We start from the raw sequence: 13,145 nt of genomic DNA on the forward strand, positions 1-13,145 counted from the left end.
GGTACAGTGTTGCATGACTGAGTAATTCTCAGTCAAAGTGTGAGAGCGCTGAAAGCTGAAAATCGGTCTGGGCAGGAAGGGGGTGAAAGTGCACTGTAGGCAAGTGGTTAAAGTTATACTGGTACCGAATAGAACTGATGATAATGATAATGAGGCAATGTATTGCTTTAAGTTATTAAACTATTATTTTTTAAAGAATTAACTTCACACCGTGTCCCATAAATACAACATTAATTGGGAGGAAATTTCTCAAAAGTAGTGGAAATACCCTCTTAAAAGCCAAGCATGGAAAGATGTGAAAGGTGTACCCTCTAGTCTAGTTTTGGTGGCAACTCATAGTTTTGGATTATAACTTACTTTCAGTCCTGGTAACAATGATAAATACCCTCAGTGGAGACTCAAACAGCAGTAGAAACCTGCCAAAGTTTTTAACTCTTCCCTCTTCTACAACATATCTAAAACATTGTATGTATTTTTAAATGCTTAATTTGAATTGCCCAGGTTTGTGAAAGGTAAACTTTAAACTTACGGTATTTAAACAATTCTACTGTTTACTGTACCTAATATGTGAAATGCCAATATGATTATCCTTGATACCAGTTCTAAAATTAAAATCAATTCAGGAAACTAGACATGCATCTAAATCTCCCTTGCCTTTGAAGCCTGATCTGAGTTTGGATCGCATTCCAGAGGCTACTGACAGGCGGTGAGGAAGTAATATGACGTCTCCTCATTGAAGGGTCATCATTTTTTTGTTTGCAAAACAGTCTTTAGGCATTGCAAAGAGGGTTTCTGTGCTGTGCATTGGCCTCCAGAAGCAGAGCAAGAGTTAGAGAGGAGCCAAAATTACTGTGGCATTCTACTTCCAGTGCAGTTGAGTTCCAGCTGTAATGGTACTCATTTCATTATGGTGCCACAAATATGACCACCTATAACTTTTACTCAAGTTAGGATTAATATGTATACCTTGATATATAAATAATCCCCTTCTGTGTAGCAAAGAAGTCCAGCTACAGGATTCTGTTATGTGATATTGTTATGTGCTAAACATGTGAAAGTGAAGGTTCAAACTTAGACAAAGTAAGTAATGCTAAAACTAGGGATGAATATAAACATTTTATTTAAAAATAAATAAATAAATACAAAAGCCTATGCAAACACTATAATTTGAACCTGAATATTATGATTCTTACATAAGTTGAGTTGTGACTGGTCCTCTTTAAACAAACAGAATGAAACAATGAATATAGCATCACAGAAAACAGTTAACTTTTATGTTATTACATATGCAAATGCTGCATTAATCCTATCGAACAAATGCCAATGCATAAGATGTCTAATAGGAAGCTTTACCAACAATGGCTTATTATCCTTCAGCCACGTGATTTCTGGTGGAGGGACAGCGTCTGATTTACATTCCAGAGTAACTTTCTTATCCTTAAGTGAAGTTATATTATGGATGCCATTGATGCCTGCAATGTTAGGGGGCACTAGAGAAAAGAGACATGAACAATAAGACAATATTCTTCTGTAAAATTGCCAATTTTATACTATATGGTGGATGTAGTCTCAAAATGTATTTACAGTTATAACTAAAGATAGGCAAACCAGTCTCATCTCAGGATTTCGCACAGTGCATACATTTTCAAACATCTGGCTGATCATACAAAGGACTCTCGGTTGTTGTTAAAGTATACCTAAATGCAAAGCTTTAAAAAAAAAAAATGTAGTAGATTAGAATGGGATAAGAACACCTGACAGATTTTCATTTCTGTCTGTGTCCATATTATGAAACCATTATCACAGAGAGAGAAAGTGAAATATCCCATATTTTGTCACTAGAACATAAAAAGAGGGGACATCTTCCAATGGGAGAGTCCTGGAGACACTGGTGATAACTAGGGAATGTTTTTTTTTTTTTTTTTTTGCTTCTGAGTCCCCATAACATGGTTTTGTTACCCAATAAATCCTGCCAGAAGATTTTTAATTTTTAACATCCTTTAACAGAATAAAAATGCTATTAATTCTATAATGAACTATTATTGTGTACAAGGCAGTCTTAGAAATGAACTTTTAGTAAAAAGAGAAACAAATGAAAGCCTAACTCCAGTCGAAACTTTATGAACACTAACAGCAACAGTTTTTTGTCTCTTAGAAAAAGGGGTTAATCATATGAAAAAATGAAACAGGAATTAAACTGTGGCGGTACTAGTAAAATACTAGTGAAAGAGTGCATGATATATGTAATTATTTTATTGTGTATACTTTCACTTTAAGGAAAATGCACATTCTTCCAAGGATAGTAAGGTGTCACAGTTTGGACAGCAAGAACAATGCGTTTTATAAGAGGTGTGAAAAAGTCCATCTCCATCAAACTTTAAAAAACTTTTCCCAAAAAAGGGTTGGCGGCCTTCATCACTACAGTTCACTCACACAAACCACTGTTTTAGCAACAATTTGACAACACCTTGTTGTCATGTAACTGTAAAAAATTACACCTGCCCCAGATTTCATGCCACTGTGGTGACTGGATTATGGGAATATACCATGGTGATTTCACATACTTTCACAGTTTCAATCAAGTTCCTGGAAAATCACTTTTTGGGTGAAGGTCTACTTTAAGTGTTACATATAGTTATAAACCAAGGGGTAAGTTCCTAAAATTCATTAAAACTGAGGAAGCTACTTGGATGACAAAACAGCTTTATCACTACTGAACATGTCCAGCTGATTGTGACTAAATACTACTAGCCATACCCTCTGGGAAGCAGTTTTTTTTCCACTGTGTTAATGATTCATGAGGAGGAAGGTGGGGGGTGTTGGTGGCAAGGAAGAAGAGGAAATAGGGCTTACTTCAGGGGGGATGTTTCAAAACCTCCAAAACCCAGAGTACTGTATGAGGGTAGGGTGAGACTGCTGAGGACAGTGTTGCCGTCGGTGACGTCAAGGACTCCTCTGTTGCAGGCTGCTCAAATACCATTGCAAAAATCTAAGGACTCAGGAAATTGAACAGAGGGACCACTATTGGGTGGCCAGCCTATTAGATTGCCTATCACAGAAAGAATGCAAAATGTAGCACTTGAGAAGGTGCTCAATTAGAAACATTTTCTGATGGTGGCAAGATTTCCTATGATGACCAATGTGAGACCGGGGTCTCGCAAGAGCCTCAGGTCCCGATCGTTAAAACTCCTGGTTCCAGGTCACCTGATTGCTGTGACAGCCTCTGATTGGCTACCACAGTGATCAGTCACTGTGACGCCTACCCCGTGTTTCTTTCTCTGTGAATGGACAGGAAAGATAAATTGTATCTTTTTCTCTGCTTGCCGAGAGGAAAAAATACAATTGTGTGTAAAAAAAAAGAATATTATTAATAATAATAATAATAATAACAATAAATAAAATAAAAATTAGAAATAGAAAAATTCATAGATCAAGGTTTGATCTAAGTCAGCGCCAGGGTTAGATTTTGAGTCAAGTAAGGGTCAAAAGTCAGGGTCATGGTCAATGGTGCAGTACTTCAAACCAACATTTATGTTATAGCCTCCATTGCCAGTCAACGCCGATGGGGAACACGTCGGGTGGAGCCGAATTCTGTGACGTCACCAGGTATCAGCCTGCAGGTGAAGCCCATGGCTGTTTGTTTGCCTTCTATCATTTTATTACATGTAGGTGCAATAGATACTTTTGGTAAATATTGGTTGAAGTACTGCACCATGAAGTCTCTTCCTTCTATAATCCCTTATGCTGGAGAGACCTTGGGAAATGGGAATTCTCTCAGACACAAAAAAAAACACAAAAAGAGGGTGCCTGGGTCAGTGTGATAGTAAAAACAAGTAATACTTTATTCAGATACACTTATATAAAAGTATCTTGTAAGCTACACATAGGGTGGATGTGAATCACCAATCAAGCAGCCAGCCATCATGAGGGATGAGGCGCCACCTCCTTCTTCTTTGTTTTTGCCTGAAGAAGGAGGGGACACCTTAGAAACGGGTTGCGGTCCACCCCCGTCCTGATTTGGTCTCTTGCTAGCTCTGTGAGAGTGGGTGTGAGATTTGGAGATGCTGCCAGTTATATACCTCCACACGGCGGATCCGAGTTTAGTTAGAAAATTATTGTGTGTAGCAAATCATAATACACTATTGAAATCTTTTGTACATAGTAGACTGAAGGGGTTAACTTAGGTAGGATTGGCGATTTGGGATGCACCTGTGTGGTTACACCCTGCTGTGTGGGTATATAGGTAGGGATCTGTTGTATATAGTTACACACAGCTTAATGAAGGGCATGGTATGCTCGAAACTGTACAGTTTCTGCTTATTTTCACGCATTGTATGGAGAATACTATTCAGTAAACGTTTGCATTGGAAATACCTCATATGTGGCAAAATTGATGTTTACATACATGTGCTCTCCTACACCAGAGGAATGACAGCTGTGACTCCGGAATTGATGTGATACATGTCGCGTCCAAAGGCATTAGTCACAGGTGGGATCAGAGAATGTTTTTTTGAGAGTTCCCCCTGCTTTCGAAGTAGAAACATTTTCTCACAGTCCTGAGCTCCCACGTGGAACTGGAGAGCCTCGGAACCACCACGGGTGCCCCCAGTGGGGGGTGGGGGAGTTGGCACCTTTGAGAGCCCTGTAAAAGTGCTTGCGTGGCACTAGAGCTTGATTTAATGATTCTTATAAACATACATTTGTGGTTAATTATTCAAGCAAAAATAATTTTTTTAATCCCTATTGCATAATATTGGATATTCATGGTGAACTTAGCTTCACTTTATTTCCTTAGTAAACATAGCTTCTGCTATGTGAACAATCCATATTGCTTTAGTAAATTGATGCCAAAGATGGAAAGTTCACTTCTGAGTGCAAAAGGGTTTATTTACTAAAGGAGTACAGGCTGTGCACATATCAAAGTGAATTTTTACTTTGCAAAGTGATGTATATGATTTAAATTGAATGTTAGTAAATTGGATGAACATTTTGTAGTGAGTTGCAATTTAATGTACTTGTGATTTGTCCTTTTAGCATCCATTCAACTATGGTTAGCCTTAAGTGCTTGTTCACATCTATTACTTTTTTCAACGTAAATTTTAATTGCTGCCCAGGTTCAGAAATTGAGCTGTTTCCATGTCAACACTGGGGCTAATGTAGTTTCTGGCACCTTACCATTGCACTAAAGTCACACTTTGAAATGCACTGGCCTTACTGACCAGTGTTTTTAGCACACAAGCTTGAATGATCCGTAATACCATCTAAATGGCAAAAACCATTAGGCACCAATAGAGATGACAATGTCTCCAAAGAGCTCAACTCTAACTCAACTTACTGTGAACTTTTACAGCAAATTCTTTCTTAGTGTTTCCAGCATTGTTTGAAGCCAGACAGGTATACAGCCCTACATTTTCTTCCTAGTATGATTAACAAAAGAATATACATGATTACATTGCATGCAAATGTGAAAACGTGAACACTTTATAATGCATTATTGAAAAACTGATAGAGATAAGCTAGCTATACACAATTTCAAATTCGAACTGCTTTCAACAAGCTTTCAATTGTAAAAAAATAGTTAATCAACTGAATCTAGTAATACTCCTGTATAAAGATATTAATGTATAAACTGTTGGTCGTTGGTTGGCTTAAAGTGGAACTAGAAAAATATGTCCTAATAGATCGCTTATGTTGGCCCTTTTGCAGGTATAGCTATGTAAAACATTAAAAATAAGTGCCTAAACCTAAAATCTAGTAAGGCACTGTCTCATCCTGATCTGTACATGGTCAGTTATCCTGTGCTCTCAGCACTGTGCCGATAATCAAAAAGTCCCTACAGGTTGATCAGCTGACATCCTAAGGATTTACTGCTTCAGAGGGCAGAGGAAACAGCAATGACACAGACTGTGTTGAGGGAACACAGATTAGGGAGGGGGAAACGAAAATCAGGAGAGGTGATCGGGCAAACTCTGCTGCCAAGGAGACACAAAAGAGTTAAACTTACAAGGATAGTGTCTCATATTATCTCCCTGATATTCTCTCCTTTACCCCTAGGCAGCAGCAGCCTGTAAACTTCAGCACTATAAAACTTCTGCAGCCGTCCTCTCCAGTTGAGCCAATACATACAAATTAAGGCTTGAAATGCACACATTTTAATTACAGAAAGCATACCTACCAAGTTTTGAGCTTGAGAATGAGGGACATTTCAACGAGATAGTGACCAGCGGCACGCTATGCGCACCACGGCAAAAAAGTTAGCGTGGTCAAACGTGATACTAGGAGGGGCTTAAGTGCCGTGGTTAAGCAAAACCTGGGCTTCCTCATAGAATAAAGGAAGGAATGATCCTTGGTACATGGAAGGCAGGAAGGATCACTATGGTACATGGAAGAAAGGAAGGAAGGTTCACCATGGTACATGGAAGGCAGGAAGAAAGGCTCACTGTGGTACATGGAAGGCAGGAAGAAAGACTCACTATGGTACAAAGAAGGCAGCAAGGATCAATATGGTACATGGAAGAAAGGAAGGAATGATCGCTGGTACATGGAAGGCAGGAAGGATCACTATGATATATGAAAGAAAGGAAGGAGGGATCACTATGGTACATGGAAAGCAGGAAGAAAGGCTCACTATGGTACATGGAAGGCAGGAATAATGGATCGCTATGGTACATAGAAGGCAGGAAAAATGGATCACTATGGTACATGGAAGGCAGAAACGATCACTATGGTATATGGATGAAAGGAAGGAAGGATCACTATGGTACATGGAAGGCAGCAATGATCACTGTGGTACATGGAAGAAAGGACGGAATGATCACTGGTACATGGGAGGCTGGAAGAATCACTATGGTACATGGAAGAAAGGAAGGAAGGATCACTAAGGCACATGGAAGGGACAAAGGATGGATCACTACAGCACATGGAAGGTTGGAAGGATGGATCATTATGGGACATGGAATGCAGAAAGGATGGATCACTACACCACATGGAAGGCAGAAAGGATGAATCACTACGACAAATGAAAAGCAGGAAGGATGGATCACTACGACACATGGAAGACAGGAAGCATGGATAACTATGGCACAATGAAGGCAAGAACACTATAGATGGATCACATGGAAGGCAGAAACACTATGGGACATGGAAGGCAGGACGAATAAATCACTGCGGCGCATGGAAGGCATAAAGAGTGGATCACTATGGCATATGGAAGGCAGGAAGGATTGATCATTATGGTACATGGAAGGCAGGAACACTATGGGACATAGAAGGCAGGAAGGATGGATAACTATGGCACGTGAAAGGCAGGAACACTATGGGACATGGAAGGCAGGAAGGAAGAATCACTACTGCACATGAAAGGCAGGAGGGATGGATCACAATGGGACATAGAAGGCAAGAACACTATGAGGTATGGAAGGCCAAAAGGATGGATCACTATGGCACATGGAAGGCAGGAAGGATGGATAACTACAGCACATGGAAGGCAGGAAGGATGTATCACTATGGCACATGGAAGGCAGGAAGGATGGATCACTATGGTACATGGGTGGCAGAAAGGATGAATCACTATGGGACATGTAAGGTAGGAAGGATGGATCACTACAGCACATGGAAGGAAGAGAGAGAGGGGAGAATTCACTCACCCCAGGCTCAGGCAGACATCATGTACAGGGGACAGGGGATTAGTGGCTCCACTGCAGGACTCAGTTCAGATTCGTGGAAAACCGTAATTTACATGAAATCCCGGGATGGTCCTGGCCAATCTGGGATGGTTGGGAGGTATGAGAACGTGACATACAATTTTTGAGACCAAGGAGAGGAGAGAGGTTCCACTACAGAAATGACTGCTCTAGGCTTCAACAAATGGCAGCCTTCAGCAAAAAGAAACAGGAGCAACACTGGAGGCAATTTACAGCACACACTCGCTTGGTAGCATAATTATTAATGTGGTGTGCTACGATTATTATGTTATTTTGTTAAAGAACATTAATTGTTATCAAACTGTCATGGGTAATTTTAATAAAGCTGTTATGGGTAAAGTTCCACATTTATACAGCACATTTTGATGTTTCTGATCAAAAGGTTTGTATAAAACAATTGCCATCCTGTTAATTACAGGGAAACTATTCATTAAATAGTGCTCTATGAATTCTGAATCACAGGCAATATCTGAATTAAATATACAAAAATACATACCTACAATTATATACAAAGTAAAAATGGTCTAAAATCATTCAAATTTCCCTTTAAGCTTTACCTGTGCACTTGTTATTTGAAGAATCTGCCCCCCTTTCATAAAGTGCATATTCTCAGTCTGAGAAAGAAGCTGACCATCTTTAAGCCAATTAATTACTGGAGGGGGAAATCCTGTTGTATAGCAAACCAGCTCCACTTTGTTGTTGATAGTTACTGATAGTTCATCAATGTTCTTTGACCCATTTATATGTGGTGGCTCTACAGACAACACGAAAATAAAATATGAATCTACTATATGTTATATAGACCATTGTTGTCTAAAATTCTCAGAAAACAAAATAGTACTTCATATTATCTTTATAAAAATGTATTTAAAATATATGGGCATATAATAAAGGAGTTGTAAAGTCAGGAAGGTTTTTTTATCTTAATGCATTCTATGCATTAAGGTAAAAAATCTTCTATGTGTAGCAGCCCCCTCAGCACCCCCTAATACTTACTTGAGGTCCCTCTCTGTCAAGTGATGTCCATGAGTCCCTAGTCCATCCTGGGACTCTCCCTCCCGATTGGCTGAGATACAGCCGCGGTGCCATTGGCTCCTGTGGCTGTCAATCAAAGTCATTGAGCTAATCAGGAGAGAAAGGGACGCAGGGCCGAATTGTAGCTCTGCATTGAATGGACACACAGAGTTGCAGCTTGGCTCGGGTGCCTCCATAGCAAGCTGCTTACTGTGGGGCACTCAATAGGAGGAAAGAGCCAGGAGCAGCAACGAGGGACCCAAGAAGAGGAGGATCCAGGCTGCTCTGTGCAAAACCAACTGCACGGAGGAGGTAAGTATGTCATGTTTGTTATTAAAAAAAAAAAAAACAACAACGAGACTTTACAATCACTTTAACCACTTAAGCCCCGGAAGATTTTACCCCCTTCCTGACCAGGGCCTATTTTGCGATTCGGCACTGAGTGACTTTAATGGACAATTGCGCGGTCGTGCGACACTGTACCTAAACAAATTTGACGTCCTTTTTTTTCCCACAAACAGATCTTTCTTTTAGTGGTATTTGATCACCTGTGCGATTTTTTGATCATGCGCTATAAACAAAAAAAGAGCGTCAATTTTGCAAAAATAACAATATTTTTCAAAAAAATGTAAAAATCAAAAATTTTTAACATTTTAGGCCAATTTTTTTTTTTTACCAAATGTTTGGTAAAAAAATTTGCAAAAAGCGTATTATGATTGGTTTCCGCAAAAGTTATTGCGTTTACTAACAAAGGGAAAGATTTTTGTCATTTTTGTTGTTTTTTTTTTAACGCGTAATGGCGGCGATCTGCGATTTTTTTTGCGGGACTGCAACATTGGGGTGGACAGATCGGACCCTTGACTGACATTTTTGAAACTTTTGGGGTTACCAGTGACATTACTACAGTAATCAGTGCTATACATATGCACTGTTACTGTAAAAATTACACTGGCAGTGAAGGAGTTAACTGTATTGGAGAGGGAGGGGTTAAGTGTGTCCTAGGGGCGTGTTTCTAACTGTGATTGGCTTTGGCTTGATGTGTAAGAACAGTGATCAACGGTCCTACATAGTAGAACCGTTTGATCACCATTCTTACACAGGGAGAACTGACAGGCGGCTTTGTTTACACTAGCCGCCTGCCTTTCTCCCGCTGTCACGGATGATCGCGAGTGCCCGGCGGACATCGGGCACATGCGCGGGGGGTCCATGACCGAGCGGGAGCGCGCATCCGGCGCGCTCGCTCCCAAAACCCTTACAGGCTAACGACGTAGCCCTACGTCGCTCAGCCTGTGAGGGGCTGACTGCCGACGTAAATAGTCATGCGGCAGTCGGCAAGTGGTTAAACACTTCATCATCAACAAGTTTACCCTACTTGATCTGGAACTCCTCTGAATGGATCTTGGCTATTAGAATAGGACTGGCAATGGAGTAGAGAGTTTTCACCTGCCATAGTGAATGTTTACATAGTTTAGTAAATAAGGGGACCCTGCATTTACTTTGAATACCCAATCCTGTCCAAAGGAGGTGAAAAAAATGTTTTCAGTTAATGATTAAACCAAGCACAGCCTCACCCTATTTACTAAACTCTGTGAATATTAATTTTGCTAAGTGAAAAGCCCCTGCTGGCACACAACTGAATGCACACACCCAAAAAAGGAGCAATTACATCCTGTCAGAATCAGTTTTTTTTTTTCCAATGATACCGGTTTATTGTGTATAATCATTAACCTGTGGTTCAGATGTATTTATAATGTAGATAACACTACCACTACTTATAAACTCTCCTGGCCCCGATCCCGCAAAATATCATTCATTTGGCTGTAAAATCATTTGCTGAAGCCTTCCAGCTGGGCCCACACATGTGCTCTTCATCTCTATTCTATCCTATGGATAGTTTGCACAGAGTATGAGGTGTGCATGGTAATGAAATAACTATGCAAAGTGGAGTGACCCAAAGAAAATAATCAGATTTCCATGTTAACATGTGTAACAATAGCATTTTAATTGTTCTAGACATAACAATCACAAAACTTACCCAGAATATTTAGTATGAAATGTTTGCTGATACTGCCTGCCTCATTAGTTGCAGTACATGTATATCTACCAATATCAGTCATTTCAGTATTCATGATATGGAAGGTTGTCCCTTTATTGGTCACAAGGTCAATATCTTTTCCATCTTTTAGCCATGAGATATTGGGTTCAGGGTATCCATCAGCAATGCAATTCATTGTAGTTGGATTTCCCTTGATGGTGGTGAGCTCCTCAGTTATATCTGAACCATCCATAGTTGGTGCAACTGGAATAATGATAGTAATACATGAGTCAGAATGAGATAATAAAACCTATAGACAAGCAAGGCATCCCCTAAGCAGAAAGATTTACAAATGGAAGCAAAACCAGAACATATTTCTACCTAGTAGCTGAGGTAGATACAGGGATAATATGTACCTAGTTTAGGCATATATGATTTGTTCTTACTTTCCAGACTACTGATCTCTGCCTCCTGCTCTACTTTATTAAAGTGATATTTATTAATTCATTATTAGGTTTTTCTGTCTAAATTCAGAAATGTCAACCTGGGCAAAACAAGGATTATGTAAAAAAGAAACACCAAGCCAGGGTGGCAAATTAGATTAAGGGTAGCTGGTTTATTACAAAAACGCATTCCTTAGGAAAACACAGTGTATTCCCAGTCTATTGGTATTATTGTTTTTGCTTACAACTGACTTGAAATGTTTTTAAATGTTTTCCATAAGGAATTTTAAAGATGGTCCTTCCCAATTCAACAATTCCCCAACATTGCTATCGTAACAATGCATAAATGAAAAGCAAGTGCCTGTATGCCATTGCTTCATTCCATCTTCAGCAGGTCAATTACCCTTCACTTGCAAGGTGGAAATGGCCCCTGAAACCCTCCAGCCCTCCTCCTCTTTCATCAAGAGCATGTAGTCCCTGAGCCTGCAGTTTGGGTAGTGAAAAGGCAGTGTTCCCCAGAGTAGCGCATTAAGCTCATGGCAGAAGGAGACACTAACCATAGACTGTACCCTGAAAACAGGGCAGGCTTGGCTGGTTTTGTGGCTGGCAGGGTCGGAGAATCAGGAAGAGATACCTAGTGCCTGACACCATATGTAGCAACAGACACCCCATAGAGCAATTTATAGCTGGGAAAAACAGTTGCATAGAGGTTGGAAGGAGGAGGTTCACACCACCACATGCACCGCAAAGATTTGGGTTGAATTGCAGAGGTGCAGTCAGCTCAAGAGAGGTATCTGAGCAGGACTGGGTCACTAGCAATACTGTGTCACTGCTCACAATCGTAGGCAGTTCTTTGCCTGTTGTAGTCTCAGGTGTGGAGTAACACACTGTTACTACCAATTTACAATGGAAGCCTGGAAGATGATTTAACAGACAGGTCACTCAATGAACCTTCTCTATTTGGCAGATCACTGATTGGCAGGGAGTTTGACACAAGTTTCTGCAGATCACAAAAGATAAAAGGAATGCATAGGGTAGGGTTCTGTGCATAGCCATGCATGCGTGTATGATGCATTATATGCACATGCATAGGTAAATGTTGATGCAAAGAAACACAGGCGTTTACATGAGTATGCCAGCCATTCACTTTTATGGCAGGCTGTACATGGCACCTGCAAATCCCCAAATGTTACCTTTTTAATACAACACTTTTCTGCACGCCTCTAGCACTTAAATACAGGTAGATCAAAAGAAGACAGAGGAAGATAAAAGCGTTAAATGACTCAAACTGAATAACAGTTCAATTTGCTTACTTACTGTAAACCTTTAAATTGTACATTTTTCTGTCAACACCAGCCCTGTTTGAAGCCACGCATGTGTAGAATCCTTCATCAGATTTCTGTAATCTTGAAATTCTACAGAACAGTTAAAAAAATAGTGATCATAACGGACATATCAATTTGTAATAATTGTACATACATGAGCTAAAACAACATAAATAATGCATGCACATCAATACATGTTATTGAAATATTTAATTAGTTGCCTTCTCAGTTATCACTCTCTATCTGATCAAATATTGAGATATAATGATCAATATATTTTAATAATGTCTGTATTGTTACTTAATGGTCAATATATTTAATTTATTTATGTGTGAGTAATTCCTGTTTAATTTATATTAGGTTTTATACATTGTCTTCTGAAATGACAAGTTAAATAATTTCTTATGAACAGTTGTTTAACCACTTCCCGCAAGGTCCGCAGGTCTGAGGTCTTTTTGACCCCAGATCTCACAATAAAGAGGACCTGTCATGCCTATTTCTTACAAGGGATGTTTACATTCCTTGTAATAGGAATAAAAATGATCAAAACATTTTTTTTTAAAAAACTGTGTAAAAATAAAAAAATAATAAATAAAATAAATAGGAAAAAAATAAAAAATTAAAG

General features: G+C 39.5%; 1 protein-coding gene across 1 annotated transcript in view; it reads right to left on the reverse strand.

The window, feature by feature from the left end:
* HMCN1 (hemicentin 1) overlaps positions 1 to 13,145 on the reverse strand; it is a 452,754-nt gene that overhangs the window by 134,938 nt on the left and 304,671 nt on the right. The window contains exons 67-71 of the mRNA XM_082265585.1: positions 12,513 to 12,610; positions 10,753 to 11,016; positions 8,261 to 8,457; positions 5,336 to 5,417; positions 1,354 to 1,490 (exon numbers count right to left, since the gene is read on the reverse strand). Of these exons, the coding sequence (XP_082121711.1) occupies positions 1,354 to 1,490; positions 5,336 to 5,417; positions 8,261 to 8,457; positions 10,753 to 11,016; positions 12,513 to 12,610 (778 nt within the window). The remainder of the gene's footprint in view (positions 1 to 1,353; positions 1,491 to 5,335; positions 5,418 to 8,260; positions 8,458 to 10,752; positions 11,017 to 12,512; positions 12,611 to 13,145) is intronic.

Source organism: Pelophylax lessonae (assembly GCF_965119305.1).
Source record: "Pelophylax lessonae genome assembly, chromosome: 8".
In the NCBI taxonomy this organism is placed as follows: domain Eukaryota; kingdom Metazoa; phylum Chordata; class Amphibia; order Anura; family Ranidae; genus Pelophylax; species Pelophylax lessonae.